The following is an 18,240-nucleotide window of genomic DNA, read 5'->3' as shown; positions in this document are numbered from 1 at the left end:
TTTATTAAACAAATATGAGGGAATGTATTGATCGGGCAATTAATAACTTCGGGTGTTTCAACGGTTCTATCAGATAGTGGGATAAATTTTTATTTAAAGGCTCAATATCACTCTTGTTGTAACTGAATAATATGTCCCAATCTTTATTCTGGTCAGCAAATTTTACTATTTTACAATATTCCAATTAATTGGTGATACAAATTTCATCTTAACACACCTAATTTAAAAAATTGGAGAAATTCAATTAAATGATTTGAAGAGCCTAACGTAAACCTTTTCAAATGTGACTTGGATTTAAAAATATTTTTGAACCCTCTGGACAAGTAAAATAGGATGTAATGGTTAATTTACACAACAGGTAGGACATTTAAACATCTAGTACTTAGAATAAGGCTATTATTTATTTTCTGGAGCTGTCAAGCCAGCAAGAGTGTTATTGTCCCTTTAAATAACACCGTACCCTAGCTACTGATAATGGTGAAATGACTATTCGTTTAGCTACGAAAATATTGGCATTATCGGAGTACCCATGAATATTGCCATAAAATAAATTGAAAGCATCGTCGCCTATTTTCATTCTATCGTTTAACATATCGATATGCACTTTGTTTGCATGCATAAAATTAAGTCCTAATAACGCGTTCATCCTCTATTGGAGCAACATGCAAATGATTTAAGTTCTATTTCGAAAGAACCGATTTATAATTTAGCCGGTCCTACAATAAATCCTGGAAAATCTAATTGACGACTTGCAGTATGTTAGCGTACATCTCTAATTTTAGGCGTTTTTTCTGGTAACACATCATACCGACGATCACAAAGTATGGAGACTTGACTACCAGTATCTAAAACGGTCAAAATTGTCATGTTTTGAACTTTCACGTTAAGCTTATACATCGAATCGGAAGATACTCTACGGATAGACGTCGAAGCTAACATGCACGTTTACTCAATTCTCGTGAAATCGATTGAGTCGATTTTTGGAATGACACCATTTGCAACGGTATCCAGGAACTTTTGTCAATCACCCCCCTCCCCCCCCCCCAAAGGGAGTGGTGATATATTGCTCATCACCTACAGAAACGGTGGATTTAGAACCGGTCGAACAATTAACGGTTCCACTTTCATTTTTTCCCGTAGCTTCGCTCGCCGCTTCACTTTCTGAAAATATATCGGTGATGGTAAAACATAATGGATCAAACGCTCACCTACTCGTTCAATCCCTTGTAGTTTAAACACTGATTATCATCACTGACAAAACTGACATGTTTCTGCTCTGCAGTCGAATTAGATACTCGTACTAGAGGCGTACTCTGTTTCAGAGTTATAAAACTTGGGCACTCTCATTTGAAATGGCCCAATTTACCACACTGAAATCATGAGGATTGTTCACGTAATGGCGACCTATTTGGCAATCTTGAGCACGGTCTAAATCTTGAAACATTCAAATTAAGTTTGTAGACACTATCGGTAAGTTCCCCCATTTTCTTTGAAACAGTCTCCATTGTATTGTTGGATTTGACGACCCGTTCTTCCAAACTTTGAAGTTGGGAGTCTATATTTGAAGGCTTGGATGAATTGATTTCTTTTGCAGTTGTATTGACAGACCTTACCCTCTGAGGTTCATATTCCCTAACTGGGCTGCACGTATCTCTACGAGAATTCCGTCTGTAAATTGCAATATCATTATGATTGTACCACTTAATAGATTGGATTGCTGCATCCAGAGTTCTTGGGCGCATATTACAGGCGTACTGCCTCGCTTCCTTATCAATACAACCTTGACAAAATCTTAAAACAACTTGACTAGTGACATGTTCATCGGAACATTCTCTAAAGGCCCGCGAAGCAACCGATAGAACACGGTCTGCCCATTCGTTTATATTTTCCCCATTATTCTGATGTAAATTATAAGACGGAGTCATGGCTGACTCGGGTAATTCCTGATTGCCAAATCGTTTTTTATACGCCCACATGGAAATGTGGACGTATATTGCCGTAGCCCCCGTCTGTCGGTCTGTCCGTCCGAATTTATGATCCGATTATTTTCAAATTGATATAGAGGGGTGGATGGCCGGATGGTTAGCATGTGCGTGCGGTATCATAAAGCCTGTCATTGAGTCAACTGGCGTGGTTTCGAATCCCTGGTTGTACGTGACAAGGAGTAGGGACGCCTGTCCAACCTTGTGGGTTTTCTCCGGGTCCTCCGGTTTCCTCCCACTGTTTAAGACCCCTACGCGCAAGCGAATTATTGAAATAAAAATTAACCATATTTTAGTCCCGAAATGACCGAGTTTGTGTCGAGTGGATGTTAAACCCTATTTCTCTCTCTCTCTCAAATTGATATATGTTGTTCACATTGATATATGTTGTTCACATTGGTCAGATGGAGAAGCCTATTAAATTTCAATAATTTCCGTTTATTACGTCTAGAGTTATGGCCCTTATATCATTTTGTTGGACCTTGTGAACGCTCTAACGCCAAAAGTTATCATCCGATCCACAAGCTATGTGCGCGACTTTCGTACAATCAGGAGCTAATCCAAAACATTATCGTGCGATAGGTGCCAAAATCGAACCCATCCAAAATCTTTAGGATATCAACATATAGTTTAAGTTTCAACAAAGTCGGAGAACAAATTGTGACCTGTAGACACACGCACAGATAGGGGTGATGACATAATACGTGCACATAAAAATATGGGTGAAAGCAAAATCTTGAAAGCATAATATTTGTCTATACTACCCTATGTTGACTAATCAATTTTAAGGCACTAATCAATTTTAAGGTTATGTACCTTTCCAGTCCTGTCAAGTATCATTTGTATAAATTTATTGATTCCAAATTTATAGGCATGGAAACATTAAAAAAGAGGGGAGGGTTGGTGACAATTACCCTGGAAGCCCTCAACAGAAGCATAATATGGGACTTTGAGAGGGTGTAAACAATGCAGAACTATACAAAATTTTAAGTTCGTTTAGTTATGACACCAAACTATAGAATAAGTTCAATAAGAGCGGTGAATCGTTCCCCCAATCCCCAAAGGGTACTCCTACCTCCTAACACAAAACTGGTGATTTGGAAATCAAATAAATTGAAACAAAGTTTAAGATCCTGCCATTATGCACTGACTGTGCTAATGAAGACATGTGCCTGTCAGAGGATTTTGTACGGACAGGGGTGCTATGGCCTACTTTTGGTGCACGCCATTGGGTTTTCGTCACATTAGACACTGGTCCTTGTCAGGCAAGCACGCCGGAAAACCCAAGGGTACTCCTACCTCCTAACACAAAACTGGTGATTTGGAAATCAAATAAATTGAAACAAAGTTTAAGATCCTGCCATTATGCACTGACTGTGCTAATGAAGACATGTGCCTGTCAGAGGATTTTGTACGGACAGGGGTGCTATGGCCTACTTTTGGTGCACGCCATTGGGTTTTCGTCACATTAGACACTGGTCCTTGTCAGGCAAGCACGCCGGAAAACCCAAGGAACCTGGTCCGATATAAAGCTAGGTTAATGATATCAAAAATACTTTAATTGTTTGCGTAAAATATTTCATAATTTTGAGGGAAGAGATAATAAATTGAAACAAAGTTTAAGATCCTGCCATTATGCACTGACTGTGCTAATGAAGACATGTGCCTGTCAGAGGATTTTGTACGGACAGAGGTGCTATGGCCTACTTTTGGTGCACGCCATTGGGTTTTCGTCACATTAGACACTAGCTGGTCCTTGTCAGGCAAGCACGCCGGAAAACCCAAGGAAATAACGGAAATAGAACAAAATATGTATTCTAATTGCAATATTTAGAAAATAAGTCATATAAATTAGCATTTTTATACGCCCACATTGAAATGTGGTCGTATATTGTCGTCGCCCCCGTTCGTCCGTCCGGCCGGCGTCCACAATTGCTTGTGGACGCTCTAGAGGCTAAAGTTAATATCCGATTGACTTATAAATTTATATACATTGTTTAAGGCCATGAGACGAAGAAGCCTATTGATTTTCAGCGATTTCCGATAATTACTGCCAGAGTTATGGCCCTTGATCACTTCAAAAAATCTTGTGGACGCTCTAGAGGCCAAAGTTAATATCCGATTGACTTTAAATTTATACACAGTGTTTAGGTCATGAGACGAAGAAGTCTATTGATTTTCAACGATTTCCGATAATTACTGCCAGAGTTATGGCCCTTGATCACTTCAAAAAATCTTGTGGACGCTCTAGAGGCCAAACTTAATATCCGATTGACTTTAAATTTATACACAGTGTTTAAGGTCATGAGACAAAGAAGCCTATTGATTTTCAGGGATTTCCGATAATTACTGCCAGAGTTATGGCCCTTGATCACTTCAAAAAATCTTGTGGACGCTCTAGAGGCCAAAGTTATTATATCCTATTGACATTAAATTTATACACAGTGCTTAAGGTCATGAGACGAAGAATCCTATTGATTTTCAGCAATTTACGATAATTACTGCCAGAGTTATGGCCCTGGATCATTTTGAAAAATCTTGTGGACACTCTAGAGGCCGAAGTTAATATCCGATTGACTTCAGATTGATACACAGAGTTTAAGATCTTGAGACGAACAAGTATATTGATTTTCAATTAATTTTTATGACTTGAACAGCTAAATCCATGATATTAAAAGTTTTGTATACTAAACGTTAGCATGGGGCAGAACTTTATAAAAACCAAACAAATTCTAATGGTTTTCTGAGTTGTTGCTCTTAATCAGATTTTAGTGTATTATAAATTTTTCATTACCGAAAAAAGTAAAAATATGCGACAACTCTTGTTGACTGCCCGGACGATTTAGCTGCTGTGGGCGTATGTTTCGTTGCCTGGCAACCTATCTTTACATGTGTAAATAGCCAATTTAACATGCAGTTTTGAAGGCTTAATGTATTTTTTATTCCTACCTAGTTTCAACCTGATAACCTCAAATAGTGATGGACATACGCCATCTTGAATGTTGAAATAATGTGGAAAAGGTTAAAAAAAAATCTTTGATTTAAATAAACATGTAATTTTAAAAAAACCTTTCATTATAAAACCCTATGGGATTTGTCTAAAGAATCCAAAAGTGAAAACCTGACTGAAATCGGTTGAGAAATAACCGGGATATGGGAAATCTCAGATTTTTTGTCCTATCTGTAAAACACTTCTGGTTTGTCTAAATGACCCAATTTATATTTCATAGGTAGATGGATGCATGCTGATAATTTCTATGATGACAGAATATTTTCACTATGCACAGATTTTACAGATTCAGTGAAACCCGTATTCAGAAAGAACATTCTTTCTCTGATGGTTTTATTTAAGTCGCAAAAATCTTTTCATATTCGTAAAATACAAAGTTAAATTCAATACCAACTGTAGCACCATGGGCCTTCTGTCAGACGTGGAGAGCGGGAGTTGCGAAACCGGTCGTCACATCCTACGTACAACCCATGCATCTTTTCTTACTACATATCTTAATAGCCTTGTTATCGTCTGGAATTTGTCTCTAGCTGTCTTTGCTTCTGCTTCACATTGTGTATTTACTTCTTACTGTTTTCCTTAAGACCTACTGTTTTCCTTAAGACGTTTGTCTTCCAAGTAGTTATAACAAGGCAACAGTTCATTTTTACGTTTTATATATCATAGCTGCTTACATATGGATACAAGCATAATATAGATTACAATAATAAAGTCATAACAAAACACAACATAAGGTCGTATATATGGATATAACTACTTCTCTATTATTTAATAACGACGTTTCGTAACACATACAGGTCAAGTTTTCAAGTTAATGATACATATCCATCTAGTCAGCCTATTTATACCATAATCATACCATAAAATGGCGAGACAAACAGATTCTAGCCAAAAACATCAAGTCCAGCAAACAGTTACATATCCGCGAAGCTATAGAAATCCGTAGACACAACCCGACTATTAATAGAGACACTGGTCTATATATATCCAATGCTTGGGATGACTTGATTGTTTAAGTCGGAGTGTTATGTATTGTGAGAACTGTGTACGTCATTAACGGTTACATTCTAGTTATACATTAACAATTTAATAGTTACTTTTAACGCTTAATATGCAGAGTATATATTAATAATATGGTAGTTTTTTTTTTGCTCACATGTTTATATTCTCGTTCCCCCTGGTGTAATTAATAGATAATAGTTATATACATTAAAACTTAGGTTTAATTAATTTAAAGCAGTGGGGCCTGTTATCTGATTAAGGTTTATAATGCTTATTTTATTCTTTTTATTTTGTATAACCCTATTAGTTGGCATGTTGGTTTGAAGGTGTTGTCTCTATTATTTGAAACATATCATATTTTCGGTATTACTGCCTAGTTCTAAGATAACAATTATGAAGTTGTGATTATTAATGTTGGTCTGATTAAGATGTGATATGGTGAAACCCTATTAAGGCTGGTCTTTGATCTCTATCACTGATTAGCTGTTATTATCCTACTGAAGGGTTCAGTCATTATTATTGTTTGTATTATTTATTGTTATTGTAGGTGTTTCTAATCATTTAAATGGTTTCGTCTGATTACTAATTAAGTTGGTGTAAGCTAAAATATGTATAAATAGGCTGACTAGATGGATATTTATCATTAACTTGAAAACGTGACCTGTATGTGTTACAAAACGTCGTTATTAAATAATAGAGAAGTAGTTATATCCATAAGTAAGATGGCTGCCTAGTGGTTGCACTGTGTCTTGCTCTCTGGTTTTTCTTATAATTTTAATAGATTTAAATTGATTTTAGCTACTATCTTTTACTTGTGACTTGGGGAGTTACCTTGGCTCATTTTTATACAAAAATTTCTATTGGAAGTGTTTTAGATTTTGTACAATTTGCAAATTTTAAAATAACAAAAGTGTGGTGAGTTCATGAAGTGAGTAATAATCATGATAACCTATTGTAGAGAAAAACTAATCAGCTTGAATAAAAACCTACAGTTTATAGATCACAGGATGAAAAACAACATTGAACAGTTTTCAGATCTTATAGTAAACACCAAAGAAAATATTTGTACTTTGTTTGAAGTTATACAACCTAAAATAAGGGTAACTAATAAACCTAGACCAACAAGAAAAGACAGGGGTGTTAACCATAACAACCTCAGATCTATTGATACAAAAAGTAGTGAAAAGTCTGGTAATGTACTAAATTCATTTAATCTCTGTGTTTTAAATTGTCAGTCAATTAGGAATAAAACTGATGAACTTCAGGAATATTTGCTAGATAATGATTTGGACATATTTGTAGCCGTTGAAACATGGCTTAAACCAAATGATACGGTTACTCTACACAAACTTTTGCCATCAAATTATTCTGCAGTTACTGAAAATCGAATAGGTCGTAGAGGAGGCGGACTAGCTGTTTTTCATAAATCGGTACTAGAAACATCAAAAAATCAGTCCCTTGGTCCTTTCACGTCTTTTGAGCACCTTGACATACTTGTAAAATGTACAAATGAAGTCCTTAGAATTGTTTGTTTATACCGTCCACCTTCATCCAGTCGTGATGTTTTTCTCAGTGAATTCACTGATCTACTGTACGAAACTTTTGACTCATCTTCTCGTTTACTACTTGTTGGGGATTTAAATCTACATCTCGATGATGTCAAGTGTAGCATATCAAATAGATTTTATGATATTTTAGATTCATTTAATCTTAAACAGCATACTACTGGCAGTACGCACAGAAAAGGTCATTTACTTGATGTGGTGATAACTAGGGTTTTAGACGACACTGTGGAAGATGTCCATATTTGTGATGACCTGGTCTCAGACCACTTTAGCATATTTACCAAGCTCAATATAAAAAAACCCATACCTAAACAACAGACAATTACATATAGAAAAATACGTAATATTAACATTGAAGATTTTCGATCAGATATTATTAACTCTAAAATATTAAAGGAACTCGACAGAGCAAATATTGATCAACAAATTAATCTTTATAATGACACTCTAAGAAATATTCTGGATGACCATGCTCCCATTAAAAAAGCCAAATTTACTATTCGACCAAATCGTAAATGGTTTACTGATGAAATTCGACAGAGTAAAATCCATAGACGGTCCATGGAAAGACTTTGGCGAAATTCTAATCTTGAGATTAATAGACAGCTATATACTCAAGCGCGGAACAAAACAAATAATTTGATTGGTAGAGTAAAAAAAGACTATATTTTAGAACAAATCAATGTTAATAAGGATAACCCAAAAGTACTTCAAAACATAGTCAATAGTATCCTGAAACCGCATAATCAACAAATACTACCAGATTACACCCATGATGCTGACCTTGCTGAAGAGTTTTCTAAATATTTTTGTGACAAGATTGATAATATTAGGACTGAACTTGAAACAGACAATAACTCCGAGACAACATGTCTATCTGTTATATCACCACCTTCTCAAGTCATGTCAGAATTTTCCCCGACATCAGACAAAGAAATCAAGCAACTCGTTGCCAAATCATCGTCTTCGACATGCGAGTTAGATCCGCTTCCATCACCGCTTCTGAAACTGTGCATCGAAGAACTGTGTCCTGTTCTTACTTATATTGTAAATACATCATTATCAACTGGTACCTTCCCTGATGTTCTGAAAAAAGCTTTAGTTTTTCCCTTAATCAAAAAAAGTACTTTAGACAGTAACATCTTCAAAAATTATCGGCCAGTATCTAACCTATCATTTTTATCTAAACTTGTGGAAAAAGCAGTATCTGTTAGATTTAAAGATCATTTAAAATTTCAGCATCTGGACGAACCCTTTCAATCCGCATACAAAAAACTCCATAGTACAGAAACGGCTTTACTCCGAGTGCAAAATGATATTTTAATTAATCTAGATAATAAAAATGTAGTTTTTCTTGTTCTTCTTGACCTAAGTGCTGCTTTTGATACCATCGACCAAGCACTTCTACTTACACGTTTAAAAGATTATTTTGGAATTACTGGCTATGCCCTGAAATGGTTTGAATCATATCTCACTTCACGAAAACAGTCTGTTGTCATAAATAAGCAGTCATCAAAACCAGTAGACATAAAATATGGAATTCCGCAAGGATCAGTACTCGGTCCGTTATTATTTACGGCTTATACTTGCCCTCTTGGTAAACTTCTTAGAGATCACAATTTAGACTATCATATATACGCAGACGACACACAACTGTATGTGGCTGTAACACCCGACAACGAAAGTAAACAAATCATTCAGTTGGAGAAATGTATTGATAATGTAAAAAACTGGATGAAAAACAACTTTTTAAAACTAAACGATGATAAAACTGAATTATTAAAAATAGGAACCGATCATAGACTCTCATCAATTATTACAAAATATGTTAAAGTGGGTGGTGCTGTCATACATCCAAGTAACAGTGTACGGAACCTCGGTGTTAAATTTGGGAAAAATTTTGACATGAAAGAACATGTGTCGAATATGTGTAAATCCGCCAATTTTCAACTATATAATATAGGTCGCACAAGAAACTTTATTGATACTGATACTTCTAAAATGCTTGTCAACTCACTTGTAACCTCCCGCCTTGATTATTGTAATTCTTTATTGTTTAACTTGCCTTCTCTTCAGCTAAATAGATTACAAAAAATTCAAAACAAAGCCGCTCGAGTCATTACTAGAACTAAACTATGTGAACATATCACCCCTATTTTACACCAACTGCATTGGCTGCCAGTTACTAGCAGAATTGAATTTAAAATACTCTCTCTAACATATGCTGTCATTAATATTGAAGACTCACCTGACTACCTCAAACAACTAGTGACCCCATATATTCCTACACGCACACTTAGATCACAAAACAAAAACTTGCTAATGCCCTATCATGCAAAATCCTCATTTGGGGAAAGGTCTTATAGTTTTGCTGCTTTTAAACTATGGAATAAGTTACCTTCTGAAATTAAAGATTCCCCTTCCCTGCCTGTTTTTAAGAAAAAGTTAAAGACCCACCTTTTTAAAAGCCATTTTAATTGCTAAATGCTTAAGCTTTTTCAGAGTTTACTTTTTTATTATTGTATACCATATTTTATTCTAATTGTGCAATGTTCTTATTATTGAGATGTTTTATATTTTATACCTTTACAATAATGTAATAGCGCCATAGAGCAATCTAAGTATTGGATTATAGGCGCTCTATAAATAAATTATTATTATTATTATTATATATACCTTGTGTTGTGTTTTGTTATGAATAGTTAAACCGTGCTTCTAGATGTCATTTAAAGAATTAATTAATAATAAAGTCATTCTCAAACACTAGCCAGGCAGACTTGGCGAGTCTGCTGATAGAAACTGTTACATCTTTCCCCTTCTGGAATCAAGCTGTTGTCTGACAATCGCCCACCAATATGATAGTTTTGTAGCTTTGGGTTTTGGACCTTCAATTATCTAATTGGTCAAATATGATGTAAACAATTACAGAGATTGGTCAAACTAAACCAAATGATGCAATAGGTAAATTTCCAGTCACATGTTTTTTGACACAATCTATCCTTGAACTTAGACCCTCTTTCCTGTTATTCTCATACCATAGCTCATATACTGACAATAGAAAATAATTTGTAAAGATACAAATATTGTTTAAACCATCTTATATCTCTATTCCTTGTCTATAAATTTAAAAACAATGTCGCAACGACGATATTACTACAAAATCCGGCACTTGACATTTTGAAATCATTCCCTTGTAAATTATCTGACTAATAAAAATTCTGCCTTGTGTTTTATTTTACAGTCATCGCGATTTAAAACCAGAGAATTTGTTACTAGATGAGAAAAATAATATCCGTGTGGCCGACTTTGGGATGGCTTCATTACAGGTTGAAGGGTCCATGTTAGAAACTAGTTGCGGGTAAGTCAAATATTTCTCATTTAATGGGAAAGTAACCATAGGTGTGTTCGTATTGACATTAATATCTGAATTTAAACTTCAGATATTTGATTTGTTTGAACATGATTATATGGGTAAATGGCAGCCTATGATAGACCGGGAGCCCAGCGGGTCAACCTAGCTGAAAAGTGTACCAATTTTCTCCTATATGGTATCAATGTATGTATATCTGGTATCATCAGAATGTAAGTCTGCCGGGTTTCTGGTGGTGGGTGTGGTATTCCACGCCCTAAATGCCATGACCCCCAACTAGGCTAGATTAGCTCAAAAGTTTACCAAATGAAAATCGTACAGCAGTGTACCGTACATCTTCAGGTATTACAAAAACACTCTGACAGACATGTCTAGTGGTGGGGTACCCCTGACAGTTATCTAGTATTTAGATCAAAGGTAGGCTAGATTAGCTAAAATCTGTACCACCTAAAACAGCTTTGGAGTTGTTCAGTACCACCACAGGAGTCATGAATGACCACTGCCAGGCAGTTTGTGCGGTGGGTTACCCATAACGCCTCAACTAGGCTAGCTTCGTAGGCACTGTTCCCGGGTTCTAAAAAATTAGATTTTTAGCCAGGATGCATAGGATACTAATACCTAGCATGTATGGAAGAGGCAATAAACTGTGATTGCAAGAAATTGATTTTTGGGCAAAAAACATTTTATGGGGCTAAAATGCGTTTTTGAAAAATAAAATTGTTCCTACAACCGCAGTTTATCGCATCTTCCATATGTGCTAGGTATTAGTATTCTACGCATCCTGGCACAATTTTTAATTTTTTGGACCACAGGAACAGTGCCGACTAATCTATCCTAGTTGGGGGTTGTGTTATTTTGGGCGTGTCTGTTAGGGGCAACCCACCGCACAAACTGTCTGGCAGTGGTCATTCGTGATTCCCGTGGTGGCACTGAACAACTCCAAAGCTGTTTTAGGTGGTACAGATTTGAGCTAATCTAGCCTAGCTTTGTTCTGGAAATCAGATAACTCTTGTCAGGGATACTCCATCACTACAAATGTCTGGCAATTACATAGCTCTGTCAAGGATAACCCACCACTAGAAATGTCTGTCAGAGTGTTTTTGTAATAATACCTGAAGATGTATGGTACATTGCTGTGTGATTTTCATGTGGTACACTTTTGAGCTAATCTAGACTAGTTTGGGGGCATGGCATTTAGGGCGTGGAATACCACACCCACCACCAGAAACCTGGCAGACTTATATTCTGATGATACCAGATATACATACATTGATACCAAATAGGAGAAAATGGGTACACTTTTCAGCTAGGTTAACCCCCTTGGCTCCTGCCCTATGGTTCAATATTGCAGAGTTTCCAATGAAGTGTAGGTTTGCAAGTTTCAATTCAAAATCTAATATGGTCCGTCTAACACTAAACTTTGAATATGAGACACCATTTTTATACACCCACATTTCAGTATGGATGTATTATGTCGTCACTCTGGCCGTAGTTCCGTCAACAATTGGCTTGTGAACACGGTAGAGGCTAGAGTTGAAAATGGGTTGAGTGAAATGAGGTCGTATATTTCTGTCGCTCCATGCATCCCTCCGTCCATCCATTCGACCATAATTTTTTGTGAACACTCTACAGACTACATTTATCTGATTGTTTTGAAATTGATGTATGAAATTTATATACATCATTTAAATTAGTGAAACAAAGAAGCCTATTAAATTTCAGAAATTTCTCTTAATTACTTCTGGAGTTATGACCCTTGTTTTACTTTGTCGAAGCTTGTGAACCCTCCAATTTTTTTTTATAAACATATTTTATTCACTATAAATGAATGGGAAAATGCCTATGTCAGACCCCTATCCCTATTTATAATACAAATTATATGCTAATAATGAAAAGCGGTATATACAATATATACAACCCTTGCTTAGTTGAATACACGTAAAGTATTACAGTATGTAATAATAATAATAATAATAATAATAACAACAATAATAGTTTAGAATCATTTAGTTAAATTAAAGTATGATTGAACTGTTGTAAAGATAAGGTTATTAACTTCGTTTGTGGAGTCATGCAAGCCGTAGAGTAGAGTTTTGCTGTTCTTGTACTCATCAGGTAATGTAGAAATGGTTTTTCGTCGAAAAGTATTGAAGTTTGGACAGTGTAAAAGATAGTGTTTGCTGTCCTCGAAACGGTGACCACAATTGCAAGCTGGATTTTCAGAGATGTGTCTAAAAAACAGGTGACCATTTAAGTCACTGCATAAATGTCGTAGTTTGCTGTGGATAATTTCAGTTTTCCTAGAGCCAATGTAGAAATGTTTTGGGGGTTTAGAGTCATGTCGGAGAGCTTTTGTTTAAAAGAAGAGAGACTTGTTGCACGTTTTGTTGACTGGTCTAACCGGTTCCATTCCTTTGTTGCGGATGGTACAAATGCGTTGGAAAATAATTTTGTTCTACACCGATATTCAGTGAAATCATTTATATTTCTAAAATTGAACGAAGATTTTCTTGGGAGTGGAAGTAGTGTAGAAAGATAATTTGGTGTAGTGTTATTAAGGATTTTATAAACAAGAATAAGTTTATGTCTTCGTCGACATCCTTTTAAATGAATGAAACCGATCTCTTTGTAAAGAGAATCGTGGCTCATACCTTTAACCGCTCCACAGATTGTGCATAGTGCGTCCAGTTGCATGTGCTCATCCGATCTGCATGAAATTCATATGCAGTAGAATCTGTACGAGCAGCCACTCCTATTCAGTGACATCTCCATGTAAGCAGTCAAGATAAATCCCCCCGTTGAAATTCTATTGTTTCAGGTCTTTAATCAACAGTCACTCACGCCTCTAACGCGGCCAGTGGTAACTATTTTACTAATAAATTTAGCAAAATAGCCCTTATTCAATGGCCATTGTTGAATAATACCATCTTGCCGTACTTCGTGGTACCCCACTAATCCTGTGATTGATAGTTAATTATCTGGCCCCCACCTATTAGGTAAATAGAACTATGAAGATAACAATAAACCCAGGATTATCTGTTAATTAATCTTTTGTTTTATTGAATGACAAACCCTGATCATTGTTTTCACACATAACAAAACATTATTTGATACTGATTGAATCAACTAAAAGTACTGTCAAAGCTGAGTTTTGTCACGATTATCTAGTATCCATTTTCCATTGTTGCTATACAGAAGTTTTAGCACCTCCTATATTACATACAGAGTTACACCTCCAAAATCAATTACAAATTCAGCGATGTTTTTTGGGACATGTGCTTTTTTGATAAAATAAAAATAATTCTTGGATTTTCTTCACAAAAATGGACGAATATTATCGAATACATCACAATGGTAGACAGTAGTATCAATGTTGGTACAAAATCATGCGTTTACAGCAGTTATGACAGATTTATGGTCCTTGTTTTACTTTACTGAACCTTGTGAATGCTCTAACAACAAAAGTTCCATCCAATCTGTATAAGGATTATTTCAGCTATTTCTGTTAATTAGAGTTATGTCCCTTGTTTCACTTCTTTGGACCTTGTGAACGCTTGAACGACAAAAGTAATCATCCGATCTGTATGAAATTTATATGCATTTTTATACGCCCACATTGAAATGTGGTCGTATATTGTTGTCGCCCCGTCCATCGGTCCGGTGTCCACAAGAGGCTAAAGTTAATATCCAATTGCCTTTAAATTTATACACAGTGTTTAAGGTCATGAGATGAAGAATCCTATTGATTTTCAACGATTTTCGATAATTACTGCCAGAGTTATGGCCATTAATCACTTCAAAAAATCTTGTGGACGCTCTAGAGGCTATAATGTCCGATTGACTTTAAATTTATACACAGTGTTTAAGGTCATGAGACGAAGAAGCCTGGTGATATTCAGTGATTTCCGATAATTACTGCCAGAGTTATGGCCCTTGATCACTTTGATAAATCTTCTAAATGTTCTAGAGGCTAAAGTTAATATCCGATTGACTTTAAATTGATACACAGTGTATCAATTTTCAACGATTTCTGATAATTACTGCCAATGTTATGGCCCTTGATCACTGATATGTATGAAATTTATATGCATCATTTAAATTTGTGAATCAGAGGTCTATTGAATTTCAGCAATTTCCATCAATAATTTCTAGAGTTATTGCGATTGTGAACATTTGAATGTGATCGTGTGATCTGTATGTGGTCCGGCCTCCACAATTGCTTATGGACACTCTATAGGCTAAAGTTAATATCCGATTGCCTTTAAATTTATACACAGTGTTTAAGGCCATGAGACAAAGAAGCCTATTGATTTTCAGCGATTTCTGATAATTACTGCCAGAGTTATGGCCCTTGATCACTTTGAAAAAAATCTTGTGGACGCTCGAGAGGCTAAAGTTAATATCCGATTGACTTTAAATTTATACACAGTGTTTAAGGTCATGAGATGAAGAAGCCTATTGATTTTCAGATTGATACATAGAGTTTAAGGTCTTGAGACGAACAAATGTATTGATTTTCAATGAATTTTTATGACTTGAACAGCTATATCCATGATGTTAAAAGTTTTCTATACTAAACTTTAGCATGGGGCAGAACTTTATAAAAACCAAACAAATTCTAATGATTTTCTGATAATTACTTAATGAGTTGTTACTCTTAATCAGATTTTAATGTATTATAAATGTTTCATTACCGAAAAAAAGTAAAAATATGCGACAACTCTTGTTGACTGCCCGGACGATATAGCTACTGTGGGCTTATGTTTCGTTGCCTGGCAACCTATCTTTAGACACAAGTAAAGCATTCGACTGTGTCCATTACGTCAAATTATTCAGAGTTCTGATAAAAAGAGGTTTATGTCCACTTTTATGCCGATTTTTTTTTAAACAGTTATATTTACCAAACGATTCGCATAAAGTGGGATAACCATGTAGCTGAATCTTTTTCTGTCAAAAATGGTGTGAAACAGGGCAGGGTGTTGTCGTCTATACTGTTTAGTGTTTATAAAGATGAACTTTTAATCAGATTAAGAAAACGGCAATATTGGTTGTAAAATAGGTTATGTCTATGTCGGCACTTTGGCTTACGCAGATGATGTAACACTTGTTACTGCATCTAAGACTGGCTCTTGTCCAATTACTAAACCTGTGTGCTGACTTTAAAAATGAATACGATGTTAAATTTAATCCAGACAAGTCTAAGCTTGTAGTGTTTAATCACAATAAAGACATCAATAAAGATGTATATTTTAATGGTAAAATTATTAATATTGTCGATACAGAATTACACCTAGGTAATTCATTACAATCAGAAACAAGAGAGCAGGTAATTCAAAAAGGTTTTAACAACTTCATAACCAGTTTTAATGTTGTAAATACTCACTTCAAACATGTACATTCAAATGTAAAGTATAAGTTATTTAAGACATATTGTATGCCACTGTATGGTTGTCAGCTGTGGGATTTCTCCACTAGGTCCATTGAAAGATTTCACTGTACTTGGCGCAAGTGCACTCGTAGGCTGTGGGATATTCCATACCGTACACACAATGTCCTTATTCCATTAATTTGTCAGGATTATTCTATAGAAGCTCAGCTTCAAAAACGATTTGTAAAACAGTTTATTAGTTCAATTCAAAATAATAATGAATGTATTAAGATATCTGCCTGTCATGCCTTACATGGAAGTTCTTCCAATACTTGTAATAACATTAGTTATGTCTGTAAAGATATGGTGTCTCTAGATACGATTTATATAATATAAAAGTAAATAAACTTTTAAACATAATAAATAAATGGGATAATATCAATGTAAATCAGTCTGATCTCAAAAGAGCTGGTCAAATATGCGTGAGTCGCACGAAATTTAGTCACATAAAAAAGATCTTAATGAAATAATTACTTATTTATGCATCGACTAAATGTATTTATATATATTGTAAATATTGTAAAGAAATGTACACTAATGTATGAATAAATGTGAAATAAATTGATACACAGAGTTTAAGCTCTTGAGACGAACAAGTACATTGATTATATTCCATTATATGCCCTTCGGGCAACTCCGATTTAAATATTGCATATTTCTCATTGATCTAAATAAATATGTATACTAACTCAACATTCAAAGTCTAAAAATAGCACAATTGCACGTGCAGCACTGTGTCAACATACGCCTGACTATAAATAAGAGGTAAGACCCGGCACTAGTTGTCTTTTTGTCCCCCGCCTTTCGAGGAAAGCAGGGTACTATTAAAATGGGTTCGTCTGTCTGTCTGTCTGTCTATCTGTCTGCCGTCCGTCCGTCCCACCGTCCGTCACACTTTTTGGGACACAATTACTCTCTTTCTAATTGAGCTACAATGTTCAAACTTTGTGTAGGTGTTTATTAGGTCAATGCCTTGATGGAGTTCGAAGATGAGCATTTTCGGCTTAGGGTAAGCTGAGATAAGCAATTTGATTGGTTGATGCTTTGGGACACGATAACTTTAGTTCTAATTAAGTGAGAGTGATGAAACTTGGTGTATAGTTTCATTATATCATTACCTTGACTAAGTACGATAATGAGCATTTTCTGCTCAGGGTAAGCAGAGCCATAAGCAATTTGATTGGTCAAGACCTTGGAACACAATAACTCTCCTTCTAATTGAGCTAGAATCTTCAAACTTGGTGTAGGTGTTTATTAGGTCAATGCCTTGATGGAGTTCGAAGATGAGCATTTTCGGCTTAGGGTAAGCAAAGATAAGCAATTTGATTGGTTGATGCTTTTGGACACGATAACTTTAGTTCTAATTAAGTGAGAGTGATGAAACTTGGTGTTAGTTTCATTACATCAATACCATGACTAAGTTTGATAATAAGCATTTTCCGCTCAGGGTAAGCAGAGCAATAAGCAATTTGATCGGTCGAGACTTTGGAACACAATAACTCTCATTCTAATTGAGTTAGAATGTTCACACTTGGCATAGGTGTCTATTAGATGAATGCCTTGATGGAGTTCGAAGATGAGAATTTTCGGCTAGGGTAAGCAGAGATAAGCAATTTGATTGGTTGATATACATGAGACACAATAACTTTAGTTCTAATTAAGTGAGGGTGAGGACACTTGGTGTATAGCTTTATTACATCAGTACCTTGACTAATTAGTTGGATTATGAATATTTTCTGCTGAGGGTAAGCAGAGCGATAAGCAATTTGATTGGTCAAGACTTTGGAACATAATAACTCTCCTTCTAATTGAGGTAGAATGTTTAAACTTCCTGTAGACATTCATTAGGTGAATTGCCTTCAGCAATCTGATTGGTTAAAGCT

The 18,240-nt window shown here is 35.5% G+C and overlaps 1 protein-coding gene across 6 annotated transcripts in view; it reads left to right on the top strand.

The window, feature by feature from the left end:
- LOC126825386 (serine/threonine-protein kinase BRSK2) overlaps positions 1–18,240 on the top strand; it is a 695,489-nt gene that overhangs the window by 108,905 nt on the left and 568,344 nt on the right. For all 6 annotated transcript variants that reach the window (XM_056101811.1, XM_050555009.2, XM_050555005.2 and 3 more), the window contains exon 5: positions 10,801–10,917. In XM_056101811.1, coding sequence (XP_055957786.1) covers positions 10,801–10,917 — 117 coding nt within the window. The remainder of the gene's footprint in view (positions 1–10,800; positions 10,918–18,240) is intronic.

This window comes from Patella vulgata, chromosome 6, assembly GCF_932274485.2.
Source record: "Patella vulgata chromosome 6, xgPatVulg1.2, whole genome shotgun sequence".
Lineage (NCBI taxonomy): Eukaryota > Metazoa > Mollusca > Gastropoda > Patellidae > Patella > Patella vulgata.
This window is presented reverse-complemented; position numbering and strand designations above follow the sequence as displayed.